General features: G+C 39.2%; 1 protein-coding gene across 9 annotated transcripts in view; it reads left to right on the forward strand.

The window, feature by feature from the left end:
* LOC145402828 (uncharacterized) overlaps nt 1-18,977 on the forward strand; it is a 100,616-nt gene that overhangs the window by 11,366 nt on the left and 70,273 nt on the right. For 5 of the 9 annotated variants that reach the window (XM_080274738.1, XM_080274737.1, XM_080274739.1 and 2 more), the window contains exons 2-5: nt 8,241-9,099; nt 9,945-10,136; nt 11,386-11,653; nt 13,230-13,457. In XM_080274738.1, coding sequence (XP_080130864.1) covers nt 8,914-9,099; nt 9,945-10,136; nt 11,386-11,653; nt 13,230-13,457 — 874 coding nt within the window. In that variant the 5' untranslated portion in view covers nt 8,241-8,913. The remainder of the gene's footprint in view (nt 1-8,240; nt 9,100-9,944; nt 10,137-11,385; nt 11,654-13,229; nt 13,458-18,977) is intronic. The other 4 variants (XM_080274740.1, XM_080274741.1, XM_080274744.1 and 1 more) reach the window with 1 other exon arrangement.

Below are 18,977 nucleotides of genomic sequence, written 5' to 3' on the forward strand. Positions count from 1 at the left end.
CTTGTTGACACGTAGGGAGTACATTTGTGGAATCCCATGCTGTTATAAATGGAATTTCTGGTTTCGTGTTGGAGACAAGTGAAGAACAGCCAAAAACGTTACTGTACTGAGAAATTGAAAATATCCTTTCCTTTAATTTCCTTCCCCGATACTCCTGCTTTTACTACTTTCTTGAGAATTTTTTATGTTTTCATTCTCTAAGTTGTTTTCTGCTTGATTTTTACTTTATAACTGTGTTGGATAGTTTTTTTTCTTTTGCATTAATTTTCATAGTGTGAGATGTTTGTTGCTTTGAAGTCACCACATAATTATTTTCAGTAATGATTGGATTTACATCACCTTATTAATTTATTTTACTGATCATGTCACATCGTTATTCTGTTTTTATTCAGTATATGTCTCCATTATGATGAAATTGATTTTTAGAAAGTTGCCGTGGCTCTTCTGTTTTGAGTTCTAATTAAAAACTTCTGTCTTCGGAAAATTTCTCTCCCTTTGCTTTTCTCTTCAGTGTTTCCTCCATTTTTACTGTTGTTTTTTGGCTTCCGGCTATGTTGATTGGCATTTTGTGTGCAAGATACTCTGTTAGTGTTACAGTATTATGGTGCTTGCCAGATGAATTATGAAGTTTCTTAGAGTAATTAGATGCTTGTTGAACTAATTATGTTGCTTTTTGGACTAATTATGATGCATGTTATCCCAGTCCATTGAATCTGATGATGACTTTTTTTTTTTAAGTAATGTTTATTCCTGCTACTCACCATTCACTAACAAAGCGCCAGCTTTAGATGACTCCACATTTACAGACAAACTGATTACCACATAGCCTAAGTTGGTACCAGTCAAATCAAATGGATCCTGGTAGGCTTTTGGATTCAGGTGCACAAGGTGGATGTGGTTTATAAGGGGATTTCATTGAATAAAATCATCCAGAGATAGCAAGAATAAACCAATTAATATCAGCTGGTTCAGAGGGTTAATAATGCATATTGCTGTTGTATTGCTTGCCTGAGTAACTCTGAACCCAGCGGCCACATTATTAAAACTGAGTACCGTATACCGAGGATTTATTAAGTTAGCAAGTCCCAAACTTTTTAGTCTTTTATGGAATGTCAGTGCTTGTTAGGTATCATTAGTGAGTCAGCAATGATTCAGAGGGCAGACATGTTCAGTCATCTTCACATCCTTCAGACATTGTCATAAAAAATTGGGTTATCATTGACACCTCTGAGCACTCAGTTTTAATATAGCAAATTACTGGTTTTACTGCTTTAAGTACTTGGTAGAATGTGATGAGAATGCTTGTACTTGTTGTCATGCTTGTAGTTTGAATTATGGTCTTGCATTATTTAATATGACTTGTAGTTTCAGAAATCATCAAAGTTTAGTTGAGCAGCCGTGTATATGGATATTACATAACTGGACCTAAGTCTTAATCAAATCAGGTCTAACCCAATTCAGCAAACTAGATCTGTCCTCACCATGAAAGGGTTTTTTAATAAGTCTTTTCTATGAGTTTTCCGTTGTAAGTGTTCCATTTAGTGCTTAGGAATAAGGAAAGGGAGATGCTTCTGCTCTCTGCTCCATTTGGTGCTGTATCTGCCAAAATTAGGTATGGTTTTAGGTTATGGAAGGTCAGCTAAGCTTATTTTAATGTAGGTGTGATAACAGACACTTAGGAGTTGGAGAATCTTTCCGTCTTTTATTTCCTGAGTACAGAACTAAAGGAATCCTGTGGAATAGGGAAACCATAAAGAAAATGCTCCAATTTGGTCAGTAAATGAACCCTATGCAACACATAAGGCATGAACAAGACCCTCCCCAGTTTGGTCAGTGTCAACAAAATACATTTTTAAAAACTTTATCTGACTTTGGAGTGAATCTTCGTACTTTCCACAAGACCTAACTTAATAGTGAAAGCTACATACTGTACAGTACTTAGGTCTGTGCTTTGGCATTCTTCGGCCTTAACCCTCGGCAAAGAGCGGAAAAGAAAAAACACATGCAGTACTTGGTTAGGTGCGTGCATGAGTGGGATGCCTTCTCTCAGTGGCGCAGATATAACCAAGTCTACTGCCTGACTGTATAAATGTCCCTCAGTTCCCTCCTTACCCTCCAAAAGGAGGATGGTGGACTATGGGAGAAGGGCAGCTTCAACCCGCAGTCCACCAAGTTTATCTAGATGAGCTTGGGACCACAATAGCAACAAGAACATTGATTAGGTTTGTTTGTTTTTTTTGTAATATCTGTAAGTAAGACTGCACAGATGAATTACTGTATTTGTGTTTTCCATATTATTGAGTTTGTGTTCATAAGATGGTGGTTTAGTTAATCCTTAAACTTGGGCTTATTATCATGACGGGTAGATGTTCAAAATTGTGTAATCCCAGTTGTGTAACATCATGTAGGCCGCATACAACTTCTTTCCCTTCTCTGGAAACTTTTCCACTAAAGCTGTAAGAATGAATATCTGATCTACACAACCTTTTCCCTTCCTAAAGCCTCCCTGTTCTTCTCCAACTAATTCCTCTGTTATTTCCCCAACTCTGTCAATAAGTATCCTACCATACAGTTTTCCTATTACACTAAGAAGACAAATGCCCCTATGATTACCACACTCTCCTTTTTCCCCTTTTCCTTTGTACAAGGGAATAATTATACCCGACTTCCAATCCTCCGGGACTCTGCCTTCCTCCCAGGCCAATCTGCACATCTTCTACATCCATTCTACTACTATCTCTCCTCCATGCTTCAGCATTTCGCCACACACTCCATCAATTCCTGGGGCTTTCCCCAATTTGACTTTCTTCATATGTGTATTTTTCTGTTAAAATGTAGTTTAGGCAGTTTTGAGTCTTATTTTTCTTAAAACCTATAGAAAAGTAGTTCATGTACGAGGTTTGTTCAGAAAATATCAGACCTTAGGCTAAAAAAAATTAAATAGCTAACATGTTGAGCTAGGACACGAATCCCCCTCAAAGTAGACCCCTTCTGACTTGATACATGTATCCCATTGTTCTTTCCACTGCATGAAGCATTTTTCAAAGTCGGTTTTCGATATCGCCTGCAGGTGCTTCATCGCATTTGTCATGATCTCTTCTCGCAGATGAACGTTGCTCAAGATGTGTTGGAGTGTGCAAATTGTGATCCAGACTTTTTGAAGACGAGACTTGGGTGTACAGGTACAACCCAGAAACCAAAGCACAATGTCCCAGTGGAAGCATGCAGGGTCACCTTGGCCAAAAAAATGCATAAAAGGTCTGCAACAAAGTGAATTGTCCTTGCATGTTGACAGTTTTTTTTCAACTACCGTGGTGTTTTTTATCACAAATGCTCACCAGGTCAAACTGTCAACAAACATTACTATCTTGACGTCATCCATTGTCTTCATAGCACAGTTTGGCAGAAGAGACCAGACCTTTGGAAGGCAACAAGATGGAAGCTGCACCATGACAATGCCCCTGCCCATTCTTCTCAGCTGATTCAGGAATTTTTTGGCCAGGCATAACATCCTGCAGGTCTGGCAGACTTCCTACTCAACAGACATGGTTCTGTACAACTTATGATCCCCAGGCTCAAAACTATGTTGAAGGATTTCTGATTTGGGACAAGAGAAGAGATTACGACAAATGCGACTCAGTTCGGCAGAAGAGACCAGACCTTTCGAAAGTGGCAAGTTGAAAGTTGCACCACAACAATGCTTTTGCCCATTGTTCTCAAGTGATTCAGGATTTTTTTTGCCAAACATAACATCCCTCAGGTCCGGCAAGTTCCCTACTCACCAGACACGGCTCCGTGCGACTTTTGGTTATTCCCCAAGCTCAAAACTGCTGAATGGTTCCCAGTTTGAGATGAGAGAAGTGATCATGACAAATACGATGAAGCACCTGCAGGAGGTACCGAAAACCGACTTTGAAAAATGTTTCAGACAGTGGAAAGAACGTTGGGTTATGTGTGTCAAGTCAGAAGAGGCCTACTTTGAGGGGGATTAGTGTCCCAGCTCAACAGGTTAGCTACTGTACTTTATTTTTCAGAGCATAAGGTTGGATACTTTCTGAACAGACTTTGTATACATCACCAGCTATTGTTACCTTTGATAGCTATAGAGTACAGTTAAAAGCATCATTTTCACTAATAACATTTCATTCAGTGTCTTGCAGTTATTTACTCTATGTTCACCATATACCCCAGTATGCTGTCATATTCAGAAGAGGACATTCACCATATTCAGGTTTACATTCATTTCAAGGTAGTAACCATCATACGATACTGAACACATTAAATCGTCCAGTATCCTGGCATTGATCATATTGTGTTCCCTTTGATGATAAAAAGTAAACTCAGTTATTTTGAATGCATCTGCTCCAGTGGAGAAATTTGGATGCAGTCTTGTTTGCACTTCATGGTATAGTTACTGCTCTGATGATTGTGACACAAAGTTCATCGTTTTAACAAGTTTTTTAGAGGTGGGAATTTTTTTTTCATGTGAAATTGTGGCTGAATGCATTCATACTGGAGCAGTTGCAACGAATATGGCAAGCGTAGTCTATATAGACTTTGTCCCACAAGCATTACTACTCCAACAGAACACATTGTCACAAGCACTTCATTAATCTCACCCAACACTTCAAAATTCCTCTTACTTGTACGTAACATGTCTTCATTGCTGAACTTATCAAAACTTAGGTTACATTTCAGTATCTTGCCAGACATCACAAATGAATTGCATCCATATCACCCTCTCCTTTGCACTCCACATATCATTCACAATGTATTGTTTGTTACTTATAGTGACAAGTAGTGTTTTGTACTGAATTGTAATACAGTAGCTATTGTATGCATACCTTATTTCATGTTTCATTCTTACATCATTTCATTGGACTAGTGACTGTGCTCTTTAACCCTCAATGGGTTGCTTGGTCACTGGGATTTTATTTTGATTGTGACAAGGATTTTACAATGATTAATTCTTTACCAAACAGACACGGCCTTTCCTTAGCTGTTTTCTGTGGAAATGAGTCTTTCTCAGGTTACTTGGTATTTCCCCTGGATTGCCACAGCTACATGGTATTTTTTAGACTCACCTATGAAAGCTAAAAATGAGGATTCAGAATATGTAAATACAGTATTCCGCTGATGTCTAACAGTAGGTGGCCATAATTATTTAACATTCCTAACACTCATTCTTAAATTTGAAAGCTGGCTGTCTGATGCAAGTTTGGTTAGGTCAGGGTTGGTCAGATCATTAAATTTCCCATAGTTTTGATGGGATACACTGACACGTCCAGTGGGAGTGATGGTTGGTAAGCAATGCAGCCAGTCAGAGAGATTGTTGGTAACCACAGCTGCAGGCGACCTACTTCATTAAATACCGCAAAATAGGTATATTCTGTTTTTTTCCAATCACTTTCTGCAGTCACAACTCAACTACCTGTGTTGCATATTTACCAAAATTACTTACCTTGAGCGTGTGAGTTTGTTCTAGGTGGAATCACTGTGCCCATTTGGTAAAGAATGACCTTACAGTGTTATCTGTTCCTAAATAACAGATCCTTGCTTTTCACAATTATCCCCATATTACTGCACTTAGTTTTCACATATTGTTAGTTCAGTGTAATACACTTGGTATTTACTATACCATACTGACTATGTCTTCACCACACTGCACTATGTTCACTCACTGTACCTTTCACTGCGCACTACATATCATTATTTTCACTTCACTGTAATTTCACTGTATACCACACCCACACACCCAAACTGCTTTCCCATATGAATTAAGTTTTACAGTGATCTCAGATAGATGTACTGTACCATAACTGCAGAGAGTTACCTTTGACAGTTTTAAATGTTTGGAAAGTGTCAGTTAAGAGTTCATTTCTCTTAGAAGTAGACTATTGAGATTTTTAAAAATGTGGATAATTGGGAAATTATAGAATTCTTCTTAGGGTTGGCAAACTATGGCAGAAAAATATAATGAATTTTGAAAATTTATGTAGGTATAGGTATATATATTAGACGTATCATTATTTCTAAAAAGTATATTGATATATACTTTAGTATGTCTAGGGCAGTTTTAGTTTTAGTTTATTTATTTATTTATTTATTTATTTTTATTATTATTACTCTTCATCTTTAACTTCTTCAGTCTGGTGAAATTCATTACAGTATTTGGTTACTGCCATCTCCAGACAGCTTTACTGTATTCAGTTGAGGAGTGACTCTGTGAAGTACGAGGGTTAACTGTAGCTTTCACTTAGCTTTTACTTTTTCACTACAGAAAGTCTTCCCAAAGATGAGTGAGTTCATTCCAAGATGCTGTACTGTATAGTCAGTTTGTTTTCATCTGGTGAACCTGAGCTGCTATCACAGTTTCAGTACTAAAGTGTGTTTTTTATGAAATTTGATAAGCTTTAGCTATGAGGCAGGAATCAGTCTCCTTGGTTTCTGGTCAGCCCCATCTTCTAATCCTACTGCACCTGGCTGTCAAGTGAGCTGAAAGGGGTTACAGATCTTTTGTCAAGTGAAACAGACTGACTGTACTAAGTATAAGACAGTAAATATGCCAGCAGATTCAAGAGGTTAATATGAGGAGCTGTGTGGAATAACTTCAGATACGTCAAACTCAGTACATAAAGAAATTGGATGTTAGACAATGATATTATTTTATTCAAGGCACCTTCAGAATTCCCATGCAGAGCAGCATCAGAAAAATAATAGCTACAAGGTGCTTTGTTGAGGAACTTGAAAGGTGCCATTTGTCCAAAAAATTCCATTTTCTATCCTGTTTTTTTCAAGTTTGATTTTGGCACATTCAAAGTACTTCTCTGAGCTCTTCATAAATTCTCATTTGTCTGTTGTTTTGTGTTGCAGGTCCTTCTTCACGTACAATCGGCTTTGGAAGTCCAGTCACCTCTTCTTTTTTTTCTCCATGGACTCTGAAAATTTGAGTTAAATTCTGAATGGCATTGAAGGCTTCATAGCACCTTTTCCTCAATGATTCATTTTGCCTGTTGCACCTTAACATTCTGTCATATGTTATTTATGCCATTAGAATATCGAAATAGTTTGGATTAGTACCGTAACATATAAGAGAATATTGAGGTAAAGTGTGCAGAATAAACCACTGGGAAAGAGGTGTTAGAGAAATGTTCAGAGTCTCATAGAATACAGTATGACTCACATTTTTGAAGTCCATGGAGAGATAAGCGAGATAGAGGACAGGACTTTTGTTGCTGATTGTACTGTATTTTCCTTCTGTTCATTTGTTATTTTGTTCTGCTGCTCTTTATTTTAGTAGTGGTTTCCTCTGCAAAATATTGTGTATGTAAATTTAATGATAGCATTGTAGTGTTATAATTGATCAGCACTGCTTCCCTTGTTTGCATTTACCAATACAGTAGTAGTAAATAATGATAATGTAGTGAGATTGCATATGTAGTGATAGTATTTCTCCTGCTGTGCAAGTATTGACTCATCTTTTGCTTGAAGTATCTCATCTCTAGCTGTTTCCCCTTCTCATTTTCTCATACATGAAGTGTCAGAGTAATGTATTAGGATTCTCATTGGAAGTTTTTTTTTAAATGTTTGAAGTATCAAAAGTATTAGTAAACTTATCAAAGTTAATTTTATTTATTTATTTATTTTTTCTAGTTTCTTCCTCATAGTTGGAGTATCTGGGCATTAGCGAATTCATTCTCAGTCAGTTATTCATTTTATTAGTTTTTCTGCTGTATGAAGTAAAAAGCCATTACCGAACTCATTCGATGTCTGACGTATTTCACATCATTCTTTCATACTCGAAAAATCTGTCAGCTGATTTTTAAATTTTTTAGTCCAATATCAGATTTTTTTTTTTCCCTCATATTTGGACTATCAAAAGTTATATACTGTAGTATTGTCTTTTTTTTTTCTTTTCTTTTTTTTCGTATTCGGAGTATCAAAACAATAGCATATTTATTTTCTTATTCTGTTTTCCTCATTTGAAGTATCAGAAACATTACACAGCGAATTTTTTGTTTTTCTCTTCTATTTGGAGTCTCAGAAGTTGAGTGAATTTATTCTCAGTCGGTTATATCTTGTTTTTTATTATAATTTCGCTCATGTATGGAGTATCAAAAATATAGCGAGTGTATAGAGAAGTATTTCTGAGGGGTGAATACTATAGCTATATAAGTACTGAGTGCCAGCGGTGTGTCCCCTATTGATTTGAGTCCCGGTGTGGCTCGGTGTTGTGGTAGGTGTGTGGGTGGTGGTGCCCTATAGGCGTCCCAGCGGAAGGCGCGGACGGTGGGCGCGGCAGCGGAAGGAGGAGGACGCGGAGGAGCAGCTGTAGGAGGAGGTGGAGGGGAGGGGGAGGAGGAGGAGGAGAGGCGGATGAGGGTGGTGGATACACAGACTCACAACAAGAACCGGCCTCTCACTCCATCGCCAACCACCACCGCCACCGCCACCACCACCGCCACCAGCAACCACACCTCTCGCCACTGCTCACCACACCTCCCACCACCACAAACACACACACATACACAGACACATACACACACATACACAAACACACACACATACACACACACATAGATACAAACAGACACATACACACAGCAGCCACCAGACACAAATCACCTACCACATCTCCCATCACAGCAAGCACACAGCAACTCCCAAACAAGACCCCCTGCACCTTAACAACCAAGGTGTAAACCCCCCATTGGTGGCCACTGCAAAAACAAAACAACACCCCCACACCCCCAACAACAACAACGTCATCACCCCCGCGAAAAGAACGAGTCAAGAAACGAGCCAAGACGATCACATCGCCCCTCCACTACCGGCCGCCCCAACACCAACTCAAAACATCCCCCCACGACTCAGCCGCCAAAACAACGTCCACCCTAAACCAGAGCCGCAAGTATGGGGTCGGAACAGCACTATTCACTGCGCTGGAACGACTACACAGTAAAGATTGTCACGGCCTTCCAGTCCTTGCGTGACGAAGAGGATTTTGTTGACGTGACGGTTGCCTGTGACGGACACTCCTACTCGGCTCACAAGATGGTGCTCTCCGCGTGTTCCCCCTATTTTAGGGCGCTGTTAAGGGTGAGTCACTGAAGTATCTACTCTTTTTAAGCCATATACTCATTGCCATGGCAGACTTCATAGCACTTCTTTCGTAGCATTTTATCTTGCATATTACTCATTAGTTTTCTCTTAGAATGATGCTGGAAAGGGATGCCTTCATGATGTGACACCAGTGTAACTAGGTGGCTCTGTTACATGGTTATATATTTGTCCCTCAGTTTTCTTCCTTTCCCTCAAAAGGAGTATGGTGGACTGCAGAAGTGCAGCTTCAGCTTGCAATCCACAGGGTTCACGTTCAAATCAGCATGGGGTCACAGCAAGAGTACTCTTTGAACAGTACAGAATTCAGTGAAGCAGACTGTGTTGATATTCCTTTCATGTTGACACAGTTTGCATCATTATCATACAAGAGGATATTAAGGTGTAATAAGCATTCTTGATTGTTGATGAAAAAGTGATATGAAAGTGTCTAATATTAAAGCAATGAGAATATGGTATGTTGTGTATAAAGTAATTTTACATACAGCCTCAGTCATATTTGCCTTATGAATAGTGTAAGTTAAAGTTTGCTCCTTAGTTTTCCAGTTGTTGGAGGCTGTAATTGAGTAAAGGTAAATTGACTATCATCATCATGGAAATTTGTATAGTTTTTAAAAGTCTTTAAAGATGCACCAGTATTTGAGATTAAAGAGTATTTAATATTTTGTTATATACAGTAAATCACACACTTGAGGTCAAGTTTTTTAGATTAATGATAGTTTGTAGTGTACAGGAGTAACTTACTAAAGTATTTTATTTTATTTCATAGTTTGGGTAAGTAACCTATTTGTTGAGTTAGACTGCAGGTTGCCAATCTTTCGCAGGCCAACCCTTGCCAACACCCTATAGTGATACTAAAAGACGTGGGTCATGTGGAGCTGGAGCGGTTATTGGAATTCATGTACAACGGGGAGGTGAGCATCGCGCAAGACCAGCTGGCCGCATTCCTCAAGACGGCTGAAAACCTCAAAATACGTGGCCTGGCTGGCTCCTCTGATGATTTGGATCAGGCGGGGGTGAGTTCTCTGGAGTCAGTGTTGTTTTTTTTTGTTTTGCAGGCTGAAGTTTTGTTTTTGTGGGCCTAGATTCATCTAGACATAAATTCAGTAGACTGCAGGCAGAAGTTGCCCTTCTCGTGCGGTCCACTATCCTTGTTTGGGGGGATAAGGAGGAAGTTGAGGAGCATTTGTATGCAGTAACTAGGCAACAGAACTGCCTGGTCATATTAATCCCACGACATGAAGGTGACACTCGCCATCACTGGTGCTTCATGTGAAATGAAAATAGGATATTACTCTTGATTACGTTTGACAAACTTTAACAAGTACAAATTCCAACATGCTTTCATGTGTTGGCTTTGGTCACCCAAAGGTGCCTGTCCATGCTGCTTGATCTCTAGTAGCCTTTTTATTCAGTCCCTGAACCCTAAGGTCACACTTTTTAAAATAATACTTTAATGCCCCTATATTATGACAGTTTATGTCTAATTCAATGCCCAGTGGATGGTGGGAGGAATTCTCCATATGAGGGAAAACATTCTGGTGTTTTGAAGGTATAATATTTTCAGTATTATTCACAGTGCACGGTTGCTTTTTCATATCTTTGAGGTTTATGATAATAATAACTCACATTTTAATGAAAATAGATTCAGTACCAAAAATTAATGTCTAACATATTAGCAGCTGATCATGAGGTGATTCAGTTTTCTGTAGCTATGGAGCTTATTTCATATTGTATTGTGAGGTAATATTGGCTGTGTTTATTGTTTTCAGAGGCACAATATTTGTCCTTAATGTGCTTAGAACAGGCCAAAAAATTATGTTGTAAGCCCTAACATTTTATTTTTAGAAGTGATTCAGCTGGGAGTGTCTAATAGGGGGTCAGTAAACTGCTCTGGGAAAGCAGTTGGTCACTCTTGCCTCGTATGTCAGAACTAAACAGCCCATCCCTGAGGTCCTAAGCTTTTATTGTGGCAGTAAAGGCTTGGATGATAGTACTAGATGTATTTGTTGCCCCAGGTTCATCTTAAAAATAAATCTGATGGATTACAAGCTGAAGTTGCCCTTCTCTGATAGTCTATTATTTCCCTTTCTGGAGATTGGAAGAAACTGAGAGGAATTTTTAAAGCTGACTATATCAGTGCCACTGCAAGAAAGTGTTCCTCTTCAGCACTGACTAGGATGATTGACAGATACAGTAGGCATTATTTATTGTCAGTTCTTTGTTTCTTTCAGACAAGACATGTTGATTATTGTTGTATTTCAGATCCACCGGCCAGACGTCTCATATAGCTACACAAGTGGGGGTGGGGTGGGGGGAGCTACATCGGGGCGGAGTAGTCCCTCAGCAGGTTACGCCCCAAGTCAGGGCTCCAAAGATGATGACGTGGTGGGTGAGGGTGGTGGTGGTGGTAGTGGTGGTGGTGGGGGAAGCTATCATGGACGCCCAGACTCGCCCCCACCTAAAAGACGGAAACGATCCAGTGCCCCCGCTGCCGGCCACTCCGACACCAATACCACCAGTCACACTGCAGGTACTGTACAGTTTATGTCAATTTCATTCTAACATCATCCATATTTCTTGTGTTGTGATGCAAATCTATACTGTACAGTGAACACTGTTTTGGGAGTTGAGGTGCTGTTGCCATGGTGGCAGAGTTATTAGCACTGGTAGCATGAAGTTGCTGGCACAGTAGCATCAGTGCTTGGCACTTGGTGCAGACAGCTTGTACCACTTAACTCAGGTGTCTGTGCACCTTATGTGGGTTAGCAGTTAACATTGGTACCCTCAGCTTGGATAACTTTAGGCACATTTTGAGGTTTTCATATACTCATATCTTTTGTTGAAGACTAGAGCTGTGTGTTCTATGGATGCATATAGCATTCAGTTATCCATGCACTGTGTCAAATGATTGTACAGTTCGATATTTCTCATGTGAAACTTTGTCTCCAAAGTCACATCGTGGGTGAATTGAGATGGCCATATTTTCTAATTGTTGGTGTATGTGTGTGCTGGAACCTCAACAGGCTGGGGGTTACTGTGAACACTGATGAGCTTGGAGATAAACCAGCAAAGATTTGCAGCAAATGTGGGACATATACCATGTCAGTAAAGGAAAGGGTGGTAAAACTTAATACATTTTTTAAAAAGTTGTATTACAGAAAGTTATTAAGCATTTTATCTTTGTTATGAGGTTAATTAAAAATGGAATATATTAGAAATCAGGCAAGCAAAAATTATTGTTTAATTTCTGTTTTATATATTTCTATAGGAGTCTGGAGTCACCCTATTTACAACCATTTTCACCAGTCAGTTTTCCGTATTTTCAACTGTAAGAAATATGCTGTTCACTTCTGTTTGCTTTTCAGTACTCCAGATAGACTTGTTCCAGATTAGCCTACTTTCATCAGTTTTGGTATCCAGTGTGCTATGGAATGCTCATGCCAGAAAAGTTTTTTTTGGGCTAGAAATTTGGGGGCAAATTTGAGGATTTCCATTTTTTGTTCCTAGTTATTGCCTAAATGATGAACAGAGAAACAGTGGTTTTATTTGAAGACTGCAGCCAAAGAGCAAAGTCTCTGGGGAAAGAGACTTGTTCAGGTGGGTAGATATAATCGTGTCAACTTCCCCCCCCCCCCCTTCCTTTCTTTTTTTTAAGTGACCCCAGTTGATGTTATCAAGGGTAAAACCTAGAAGAAGTAATTATGGTAACCTGAATGATGCAGTAATCTTGTATCTAAGGGTAGCATCTGTCTCCACCTTTACCTGTGTATGCCTAATGATGTTTACTGTACAGAGAGTCTGGTGGCTTCCCACCCTTACTTATACTTCCCAACACTGTATGCAACAGTATCATTCATATTCTAGTGGGTGTGATGGAGGCTTTTCATCTTTACCTGCAGAAACATGATAGCAGTGCTGACATTTCAAAGGATGTGGTAGAGGCTTCCTTACATAATACACTACAGCATCATTGCCATTGCAGAGTGTGTGGTAGAGGCTTCCTTACATAATACACTACAGCATCATTGCCATTGCAGAGTGTGTGGTGGAGGCTTTCCACCCTTGCCTCTACTTTCATATACACAACAGCATTGTTCACATTGCAGAGGGTGTGGTGGAGGCATCTGTGGAGGTGGAAACTGGTGCCAGCCTCAGCAGTGGTGGGGGTCTGACGGGGGATGAGGACATGCGTCTGGACAGGAGGGAGTTGAAGAGCGAACCAGGTGATGCCTCCTTGGCTGAGGTGTACAGTGAATCCTCTGATCTCAGTACTGACCCACATTCCCACTCTGGGGAGGGCATGGATCCACGACAACCTGTATTGTATCCTATAGGTCAGTCGATTTCCTCACTCGAGTCTTGGGGTTGTATTCTTGTTAGCAAAGGAGGATTTGTATCTCATCTTTATTAGCCATTTGTTTTACATAACATACATTAATTTTCTCTTATATGTTATGTAAGTCATTTTTAACAGGAGAGGGACATTCATGTGGTGGCACCAATATAGCTGGATAACACTGTTGCCCAGTTATGCAAAAGTCAGTTGACTGACTCCTTATCCCCTGAAAGAAGGATGTTGGAATTCAGAGAGCCACTGGGCTCATGTCTAGAGGAGTCAGGGGCCACAACAGCATGGTGATAATAAAAAGCTGTAAATAACATACAAGAGGATAATGAGATGTAGTATGTAAAAAAATATGGCTGAGGAAGCTGTGCTAGGAAGCCTCCTTCACCAACAAGAATATGACCCCTGCAGTGCACACCGTACCGTATATTGCAAGCCTTTATCGTTTTTTAAAGTATTATCTGTGATCTCAACATTCAATGGATTAAGAATTCACCGAGTGAAATGAGCGCATACCGTATATACATTAAAAATTTGCCGTATCATGTCATACAGGTTAGTGGCTTTCCTCACATGAGTGTTGTCAAACACTCCATACATTGCAGGCATGTAGCAATTTTTAATTTTGGACAGTCGGCAACATGGCAATGTTTTCAAAATTGGCTGTACCGTATTGTTGCTTTTCTCACTTGAGTCTCACAGTTGTTGTTGTAGTGACCCCAGGCTCATCTGAACATGATCCCAGTGGACTGTAGACTGAAGTTACCTTTCTGCTGCAGTCCAACCTTCTCCTTTCGTGGGATAGAGAGAAGTTAAGGGACATTCGTGTAACAATGCCACTACCTGTAGGCATCCTTTCCCAGCAGTGAGTCTTGCACTTTGCATCATATATTCCAGCCTTTACAGTTTTTTTGAGGGTCTGTAATGTCAACACGCCATGGAGTATAAATTACTATGTAAAATAAGCCATAAAATTTACAAAGTGAAATTAACTAAAAAATATTCGATAAATAAAATGAACTCAACTTGCCATGGATTAAGAAATTTGATTTGTGAGCAAAAATGTCATATTAGTTTACTAAAAATTGTTCTTATATGATGTTCAGTTTGAAGTAAAGTTTAATGTAATAACAAAAATAGTAATTTAAATGTTCATTTTAAAGTAGGGTATAATGTTACTTAAATTTAAACTTGCATCGTAAAGTCAGGTTGCTCTTGGTCACTAGACTTTAAGTGCCACATTTATATTTTCACAGTGGAGATGTAACTGTTATACTTTGTACTGCTGTGTTCAAATTATATATACACTTACGCTTCTTTTTCCTCATTTGTATATATTTTGGCAGTGAGTTTGAGCACATTGTACATAAATGGTTGTACATAAGATTTACAGAGAGTATATCATTTACAAAGAGTATGAGCACTGAATGTTTTTTGTAAATCAGTGTTTGAGTTGCTGTAGTTGGGTGAAGGAAATTTAGTTAATGCACTGCTTGTAAGATAATAGCCCATTAAATGTAATGTAGGGTAAATGGTACGAGTTAAGGACAGGTAGTAATTGTCAGTTAAATACAGAGTGTCATGGGATGCGTGTTAGAAACTTCAGGACGTTATTCAGGGGCTAATTTTTGTGCAGTAAATGCTGTGTCAACTGGGGTCTGATTCTTAGCCTTTACAGAGCTGCAGTTACTGGTGACCTTATGGGTGAAAATGGTCTTCCTCATAATTCACCCTTAAGTCCATCTGTAATAGTAGCTCCATAACCGGTGAGATTTGGACCATGTTGATATTGCATTATTACTCAAACTTATCCCCAAAATGATCTGAGGTTTGATGCTTATATCTCAAAACACCTTGTATTAGTACATAAGCCATTCTTCCTGAGTACACTCATATTGCTGCTTAGTAATAGAGGAAGTAACAAGTGAAATATTAGTATTTGTGTTGGTGTAAGTTCTAGTGCCCTTTCCCACTTTAGCTCGTGCATTGTTATAGTTGTGTTCTAGGTGGCATAGGAGGCTTTGTAGCACCTTTTCCTGAGTACTTTATTCTGCACATTACTCTTAACACCCTGATGTTTAGCTATGCCGACACTTATGTAATACAAATAGGATACAAGAATATGTTGTGGTGTAATATTCAAAATAAATTTCCAAGGGTGTTACATAGCCTCTTATCCACCAGGAATATGCCTTAAGCACCATACATACCATAAACTTTAATTGTCACTTGTTTTCTAGCTTGTACTAGTGACATTGTGTATATAAGTGAAAGTACCAGTATACAGAGTGTCCTAGGACTGTGTGAGAAACTTCAGTTGGCCATTCTTAGAATTCTTTTGAGTACAGTAATAAGTGCCATATGAACATGAGTACAATTCTGAACCACTACAGAGTTACAGTTACTGATGACCTTATGGGCAAAATTGATCTCCCTAAGAATCTTAATTCACCCATAACGTAGTCAGTAACTGTAGTCCTGTAGCTGTTGAGAATTGGTCCTACGTTGATATATCATTTTGTACTCAGAATTAGCTGGTGAATAATTTGAAGTTTCCCACATGTTTCTCAGAACACCCAGTATATTAAAAAAAAAAAGCTTGCATATTAAAGAAGGGTAGCAGTGAGTGAATATCAAAAATAGTGGACGAGGATATGAATTTGAAAAGGGATCCATTGTTGTTATTTTTCTAATAGTCCAAACCGTACTTTAATTATTTACTGTGAGTATTGCCAAACTGGTATAATAGCCAGTGTACTTGCGGAAGGGCCACAGGGTACCATAACTGGCAAGAAGTAAACAGACTTTGGCAAAAACACTGTCTATCTGTCTGATGCTCAGCATCTTTATTCCATAAGAAGTGGCCACCAATGAATCACTTCCATGTCACCCTGTCCTCTCTCATCAGTTGTCATCTCTCCTACTGACACCCCCTTTCTCATATACCTCTCCACCTCATCCCACCATATAATCCTCAGTCTCCCCCTCCCTCTCCTCACTAGGGCTGGAAAAGCAATAAATTCGTATTGGAGAAAACTTTGAAATAAACCTTCAGTACACTTAAACTGTTGGTCCATTATACAGCCTCCATTTTGACAGGGTATACTCGCCTAACCCCTCTGTACCACCACCACAATTCCATTTCATTCCATTTTTTTTTTTTTTCCCCCTCTCTCCCTCATGCCCATTTGTTTTATCCAAGTTATATGGAATATATTTTGAAGGAAATCTTGACAGCACTCAAACCACTAATTCTGCAACACACATTTTTACAAGATCTACTTTTCTGCCACAGCCTTACTGCCCACCAACATGCCAGCTCATTCTATCCATTCCTTAACTTACCATCCTCATTCCCCCCAACCCTGATGGTTTCATGGCATGAATACAGGTCATGTTTTGACCTATAATTGTGTAAGTGCAAGAAATGGTTGGGGTTTGTTGTTCACATAATGCTACTAAGGGTCAGACTAGGCTTGTCACCCGAGCCTTAAATGTTACAACTAGCTTAGTCCCAGTCCCCTACACTCATTACATCATTACAAGACAAAAAAAAGGTTAGATGGTTAATGGATGGATGTTATTATCCTCATCATCCAAACACCCTTTCTCTCTCTCTCAAAAAAAAAAAAAAAAAAAAAAAAAAAAAAAAAAAACAATTGGAATGGAGAGTGTCCAGAAACAGGAAAAGGAAAATACAGAAATAGAATTATCAAAAGGCTGCTTGGAAAAAATGGGCCAGACATTTATTCACTCATCATTCAGACTTCCAAAATCCATCCTTCATGTCACAAACAAAAACCATCCCCACCTAAATTTTATATCTTATATTTTCACTGTCGTTTAGTGGGTAATTAAGGCACTCCACTCGGACGGGGCTGGTTCAGGTTTATATCCAGGGGGTGGTTAGGGTTTATTGCTCACGTGATGCCACTCAGGTTTGAGTGAGGCTGGTCACTCTCATCTTAAATGTCAGGACCAACTTGCCTAGCCCCGGACTCCTACACACCTCTGAGGCAACACTGGATTAGTTGATGAATGAGAGATTGAAATATTTTCAATGGCATTTTACAAACCATTGTGGGATCTAATTTGTTATGTAAAAATTTTGCCCTTGAAGTTGGTACCCTATCAATATAAGACGCTACCATATTTCCTTTACGATAAGGTGCTACCAGTGCTAAGATGCACCCTATAATACGGTAGGTATTTGGGGGGAAAAATATTTGAGGATTTAATAGCTTACCTTATAAACAAGTCTAAGGCACCAACTCTGTGGTGCCATTTTTCTTTGTGCCACAGCAAATTATCACATAGTGGACCTAATCAAATATTTGTGGTTATTATTAATTAGATGTACCTAGTTCAGCACAATATTATACCTGTTCACATCAGCAACAACTCATAGTTGCCACTACAATGCATGTAAACACACTGGCTACAGCTCGTTTACATCCAGCTCCCATCAGTTGATGTTTTTATGTTCAGTAGCTCGAGTGAACCTTTACAACCCACATCCCCAACAGAATTCATTCAGTTCAGCCAATAGAGTCTTTATCGTAATATTGCTTTATTACACAGTACCAATATATCAGTACATATTGCCAGTTTCTGTTTTATAATACCATGCCTGTCTTCTCCGCTTTGATTCCATTCTGTTCATTTGTGGAGGGGTGTCGTCTGCGGAGTAATTGTGCAGACAATTTTGGTAATGTCATCTGCTTTGATGACTGTAGTGAGTGCTTTGTATCTCGTGACAGCGGTTCATGAATGCTAGCATCTCGTGAGTGGGGTTCGTGAGTGCTTTTATCTCATGACTGGAATTCCTCAATGCTAGTATATTGTGATTTGGGTTCGTGAGTGCTTTTATCTTGTAACTGGGGTTTGTGAGGGTTGGCAAACTCCTTTCTTCAACTTGATCTTCGAGTGCTAAGACGCAGGGTGATGTTTGAGTGCATTTTTCTCTGGAAAAAAAACGCGTCTTATCATAGGGGAAATACGGTAATCACCTCACGCATAGTACTAATATTCATCTGACTATTTTCTCATATATGGTCAGAGATAGTGGCGATTAAATGTTAGTATATTTCAGTATGATACCTTTTTTAGCATAATATATCATATATTCACTCAGTAAGCTGTAGCAGCCGTGGCTCAGTGGGTTAGAGCGCTCCGCTCTGACCAAAGGGTCGGAGGATCAAATCCACCCAAGGGTCATTGGTAGACATCAGGAAGGGCATCTGGTCATAAAATGCTACATGCTCCAGTCCAAAGTCCTCTACCCAGGGACAACGCCTTAGCTCGTCGGGGATACCTGACGTAAAACCAAATTATTACTGTATTTTATATTTTATATTCACTCAGTAAGCTGTCCTTCTTACACATACCAGCTTTTTGATGCAGTCATTCTAGGTCAGGGTACAGTACTTGAGAATTCATAAAAACCTAGTAAGAATTTGAGTGTAATTCAAGTTGTGCAGTATATATTGGTAAACCTCAGTTCAAAATA

The sequence above is a fragment of the Coenobita brevimanus genome, chromosome 59 (genome assembly GCF_032717465.1).
Source record: "Coenobita brevimanus isolate Jiangsu-jjx chromosome 59, ASM3271746v2, whole genome shotgun sequence".
NCBI lineage: Eukaryota > Metazoa > Arthropoda > Malacostraca > Decapoda > Coenobitidae > Coenobita > Coenobita brevimanus.